General features: G+C 46.4%; 1 protein-coding gene across 2 annotated transcripts in view; it reads right to left on the minus strand.

The window, feature by feature from the left end:
• Window positions 1–5,620, minus strand: part of slc41a1 (solute carrier family 41 member 1) — a 28,813-nt gene extending 23,193 nt beyond the window's left edge. Inside the window, exons 1-2 of one of the 2 annotated variants that reach the window (XM_078176112.1) lie at window positions 5,155–5,620; window positions 1,765–2,905 (exon numbers count right to left, since the gene is read on the minus strand). In XM_078176112.1, the coding sequence (XP_078032238.1) occupies window positions 1,765–2,250 (486 nt within the window). In that variant the 5' untranslated portion in view covers window positions 2,251–2,905; window positions 5,155–5,620. The remainder of the gene's footprint in view (window positions 1–1,764; window positions 2,906–5,154) is intronic. The other variant, XM_033626859.2, reaches the window with a different exon arrangement.
• Window positions 5,621–6,000: the final 380 nt, after the last annotated feature.

The following is a 6,000-nucleotide window of genomic DNA, read 5'->3' on the forward strand; positions in this document are numbered from 1 at the left end:
TAGTCAAAGTTACCAAAGAGGTCACATTTCAAAGAAGCCTTATAGAGAGTGATGCAAAAAGCCAAGTCATGCACCGGTCCAAGCCGCAACTTCAAAACTGCAGACCAGACAGACACATGAAATGAAGGCTCTAGCGTGTTATAGTTTGCAAGCTTACATTTAGCAGAGAACTGGTTCAGTCTGACCAAACCAGGGAGAGAGGCTGAGAGGCTGAGAGAGAGTTAGACAATTACCTTCCTGCAAGGACAGGGGGGGATTAGCTGAGTTAGCGTTTCACAGTGTCATCGAAGGGGAATTAGGCAGCGAGACAACCCTGCTAGATGCTCAGCTGAACTGGTTTCAGGATGACCTCCCCTTGCATCTCACTGCAAGCATTTCCTCAAGGTTTACCCACAGGAACAAGCATGGCTGACTAGAAGGGAAAGACAAGGCCCTGCACCTTCTATGTCTCCTCTTTCCCAGCCTCACCTCTAAAGGAATGGTGTGCTGAGTGTTTTGGAAATTGGAGAGACCGCAGCAGCATGGTGCCTAAGTTGAGGCAGCATGAAAACTTTGACCTCAAACCTCTGCATTCCTGGTTTAGTGACGATACCTAACCACACGGTAATAGAGGCTTTGACATTGCATTTTGTTTTCACTCTGACTCTAGCTCGACAGCTGCCGTTTCAGGTGCTCAGAGAAAGTACACTCATTCCCCTGCCTCTTTTGCTTCCTCAATGTGCTGAGCTCCTGGGGTCCGCCATGCTGGCATCAGTATGCGTGTACACAATGTGCTGGGACTGGTCTCCTGGCAGCCTGACACCTCCAGCTTTATCTGCATCACAAGCTGACTTTAAAGAAATATATGACCTGTTAGCATGACTTTAGCCTGCATTTCGACACTGCACATTGACGACGACTGCTACAGTGTGCCAGCAGGAAAAGAAGGAAAAAGAGTAGTCATATCTTTTCCTGGAGGCCGAGTTGTTACTCTGGCTACACACTGCACTACAATTAGCACCTTCTATTCTTGTTTCTATTAAAGCAAGTTAGATTTCAAACAGAAGGGTGTGTGACATATATTAAAACACACGGTACCGGCATGTGCCAGCCCTGAGGACAGGCAGGCCTTAGAGGTGAGAAAGGTTATGTAAATAGCCCCACGGTGTGTGACGGCTGCCCCACCCATCCCCAAACGCATGCCGTCAGATAAGGTCAGCAGCACAGTGACAGACGCATGCTTAGGTGAGCGGGGCTTGTTAAACCAGTTCATTCAAACGCTCCCGGGGCCCATCCCACAGTGCGACTCCGCACACACGCCTGGAGCACCGGCTCTGATCAGAGGCACAACTGTGACACGTCAGATTAACTTTACCGGGGGGGTTCAAATAAGACGTAGCTCCCGTTGTTTATCAGAGGTAATGGGACTGTGAGAAAAGGGAATAAAGTGGAGACAGCTCACTGGATTGAAGTTGAATGAGTGTTTCTAGACATCTGAATCTAGGTATCCTGTGATATCAAAGTGTCATTTATAACATCTTCCTTTACCAAACCCAACTATGGTAACATTACTTGCCTAAACCAAACTTCTGTACTACACTTTAATCACTTAACTTTGCATTAAGGACCTAACGTTATTTGTGGAACACTAATTCACAGGATTTCATACGAACCATTGTGTGAGGTTATGTTGAAAATGACCATTTACTAATTAGAATCAGAGCCAAGGACATTCATAAATATATGTTGTGCGCTCACTCTATAGAATATATTGGGATCACTCACCTGGACAATGTCTAGCACCATTCCAGCTGCCACTGTCCCGAACCCGGCCAGCAGGAAGGGGAACACCACCTGCAGGCCAATGGAGAAGGAGGTCTCCTTGAGGGGTGCCGGTGGTTCTGGGCTGTGGTCGATGCTGGTGTCATCACTCTCGTTGCTCTGGCTTGCGTTCTCCAGCAGAGCGTCCTCCTCCCGCTGACCTTTGGCGTTGGCCCGGCAGTCCAACGCCACCACGATCTCCGCCCTCTCCTCATCCTCCCCAGTCTCACCAGCCCTCTCGGTGAATGTTGTGACCTCTGTGAGTTCGAACTCACCCCCGGACCCTGGGCTCACCTCCTCGGGGCCCTTTGTAAGGATCACCGGGTGGATGGAGCAGTTGGAGTTGAGGAGGGCCGGGGTCTGGAGGCCTCCCTCCTTTTTCACCTCAATGTCCCCGGAGGACATGTCGATGTCAGGGAGTTTGTCTTGTTCTTTCGACCAAAGTACCATGCGGAAGCCTTGGGAAGACAATGTGCTTGACAAGAAAAGGTCAGGTTACCTTGGCCTAACAGTTTTGGGGAAGTCAGAATGGAACGGTCCACCTGATCTGGTTTTGAACCTGATCAGTCCAATTGATTTATCCCATTAAAGAGGCTTACTGGTAGTGGGGGTCGCTACTAAAGACCAGGAGAAAACACTGTAGGAAAAAACCTGCAGCAAGGCACATGCAGCCGTGTGTCTGCAGAGCCCGTGTTCCTGTCGGTGCTTCGGGAGCAGAACCAGTAGGTTCTCCATTCACTGCAAGGTGCTCAGGGTAGGCCAGCGAAAAAAAGAAGAAAGCATACTGGTTCAAAACAGAAAAGAGAGGAAAACAACAGGCTTGGGGACTCACCACAGAAATCCCCTCCAGTCACTTGTCAACAGTTCAGCATAAGCTAAAGAAAAAATAAAATCAGAGGTCTGAAGTACCCAGATTGCAGCACAGACTGGTTATGCTTTCTGCCCACTGGTCATGTCAGACTGGTGAGTGTACCGGGCTGGGAAGGTCTCACCTTACACCACGTGGCTGTTGGGAGGTTTTCCTGGGAGATATTTAAAGGTCTGCAGTATGAAGATTGAATTACAGCTTTCGGAAAGTACCTCTCCAACCAGAGTGGACAGTCACCTGGGAAGAGAACAGATTCATTCATTATGCAGTTTTACATTTAAACATCTTTCCCTTCCATTCCAGGTTAATTTCACAATATCAGTAGGTAGCAGATCAAGACTGTTTCCTGACAATGTAATGTGGATGCCATTATCCATACAGAAATACAATTAAATCATAATAAAACAACTAACTACAGCACAACTGAGCTTGGATTGCCTAGAAGACAACATGTAAGAGCTGAAAACTGCTGTTCAAGCTTCCTTTCCCTGGAAAAAAATGACATTTTAGCAGTTTGCATTTCCCTTATCACAGAACAGCAATCCTAGATGGATGTAGGCTAATGTGCAAATTGTATAACAACCAACAATATCTTGATGTTTCAGGAATATTTTAAAAATATATAACACACAAAAAGCATAAACTCACTACATTAATATAATGCAACTGCTACACTCTTGAAAAATATTTAGACTTATTAGTAGATGATCAAAAACTCCCATAAAGTTCATTCTGACTATCTCAAATGCTCTCAGTCCTTTCAATAGACTATATAGCATCTAAGCCAAACAGAAACTCACTTCACTCCTCACTGACACTGTGTCAGCAGTGAGAAGAGACCAACAGTGAGTTTTAAACAGTTTCATTCAGCGCCTAATTTCCTCCCGGCAGCTAAAAATATGCTACCATGAGCAGAGGTGCTGAGTACATCCTCTGTAACACAGTGTCACACTAATGTCAATTACCCACAATGCAAAGACAGTAATTCCTGTCACATCTTTCAAAGTAAATACCCTGGCCCTATTACGAGCACAGCCTTTGTTATCCTCAGGCAAATTCAAAGTGACAAAAGTAAATGTACAGCAGAAGTAAATTTGAGTGTTGAGTGTTTACCCCTATAGAAGTAGGAAAAAAGCTGATTTTGAAACCTCATTTGAAAGACCCATTTTATTCATGAAGTGGAATTAAAGGGGAATGCCACCTAATTTAAGAATTCCACTATGCAAGGCAGTCATTTTAATATATATTGTGATAGTTTTTATAAAGTGTTATGGAAAATAATAACTTTATAAATGACTCTCTTCTCAGTGTTATGGATACAGCCTTGCCAGCATGCTATCCCCATGGTCTAAGAAAGTTAAATCGATATATGTAAACATGAGCTACTTTCTGTCAAAGCCAGAAACGAGAGAAGTTAGTCTCAAACTTGTGGTGTCATCAAGTACAAAGTGTGGAGCTGCTTCATAGAAAATGCATGGGACCCTGATTTTGTGGATCCACAGAATGATTGTTTGGTTTTTATACCCAAGTGATCACAACAGAAATTTGAGCTATAGCACTCCAGTTTTTGGATTTGGGATGAAGCTGTTAATGTTAATTAATATTTTCAGACCGTCTCAGACAATAGGGATAATGTGCAATTCCTTTTTAGGCAACAGAAGTGTCAAATGAAGGAACATTTTTTTAACACTGTCATGGAAACAGATGTGGGAAGATCTATGTCTCTACCAGTCATACAGAGAGTGCTGGTACATCTAGCACCCTTTCCCATTCTCTAACCACAGCATGTCACCATAAAATATCCTGAATCTTACATCAGCAAGGACTGATCAAGGAGGATGTCTAGTGTGTGTGATCAAAGCTACAACATCAAATCTGGTAGAGTATGTTAAGCCCCCTATGTCATGAAGCAAACTGTGCATCAGCCCTGACTCAACAAAATAAATACAAACTTTTATTTTGAAGGCCAATCTACTTGCTTCTGCTCTGATTGCTGCTGACCTGACGCAGCTCTCATCCGCCTGCATGTTGCGACATCCGCACATAGACTTTGGCTTTCCCCGCTGAAACAATCCTCTGTTTAGTAGTCAGGACCAATACCACCCGAACCCAACATGGCAAAGGCGTAAATTAGTGCTCCCCTGGTCAGGGCTGAATAGACGAGCCCTCCTTTTCTATTCTACTGCTCATTTAAACAAGGGCAGAGGGCTTTCTGTTCCAACACCGGGCTCGGGCTCATGTCACTGCCACTATCACCACGAGTATTTAACTCTTGAAAATAAAAACGCAAACGCACCAGAATCTTCCATCCTCTATCATCACCATATACGGTACACACACCTAGGGTACAAGCTGTGCTGAGCAGTTTGAGTCGCCAAGTGACACATTCCGTTAGATTACGTGACTGTCACAGCCGGTCTCTCTCTGTTCTATGAACAAGCAGCTAAATGTCCAGCAGTTTGTCAGATAAAAAGCTCCTCGGTTACCTTTCAGTGTCAGCAGTCCCGGAGAGGAGAAGCGGACAGACCGGAGTGATAAACAGCACAAGCACTTCGCGTGGCCGGCTGCTGGATGTATCCTCCACCTCCTGGTAACGCGCTCAGGCTGAGGCGTGGACGCCGGTGCGCACGCCTTATGTACGGTACCGGCTCTGCACAGCTGCCTTAATGGTTAATGCTGGTTAATGGTTAAACCCTCCCTCCCGCGCGGTTAAGGCTGTGTCCCAGTCTCTCCCGACCCCCGTCACATTGCACCCGTCCAGTGGCCCCCGCCGCCCGGCTGCTTGGATGCGCATCTATAATACACCCGTCCGGTGCAGGGGGCCAGGAAGCCACAAGGCGGGCCCTCCCTCCACACTCTGAGCTGAAGATACAGACCTCCCCCCTCCCCTCGATGACCGCCGCCACCACCACCACCACCCTCCTCCCACCACTGGTCTCCATTGCGCACGTCCCCTCCCTGCACCCTCGTGTGTGTGGAAATTTGTGCCCGTGCGGTGCCAGTCTCCCCCCACAAGCCTGCTAATTTACTACCAGGGGGCTGATGTACAAGTTTTAATTTAACAATAGATTCCTGACTGAATGGGCACACGCGCGCATCAGTACAGTGTAACTGAGCAGGGGTGGACTTTAGTCAATGATCCATCAACACAGAGGATAAATAAATGCAAGCCTTACATAAGTTACGTTTGGAAATTACACCAAAGTGACCTCGAATCATGAGCGGATTATGAGACAGTGGGCCCCTGGCACAGATATGCAAAAGGCCACACCACCTCTCCTACATAGGAGCAAGACACACAGACTGTTTATTTTATATCTCTAATAATTTTG

The sequence above is a fragment of the Epinephelus lanceolatus genome, chromosome 1 (assembly GCF_041903045.1).
Source record: "Epinephelus lanceolatus isolate andai-2023 chromosome 1, ASM4190304v1, whole genome shotgun sequence".
NCBI classification, from domain to species: domain Eukaryota; kingdom Metazoa; phylum Chordata; class Actinopteri; order Perciformes; family Serranidae; genus Epinephelus; species Epinephelus lanceolatus.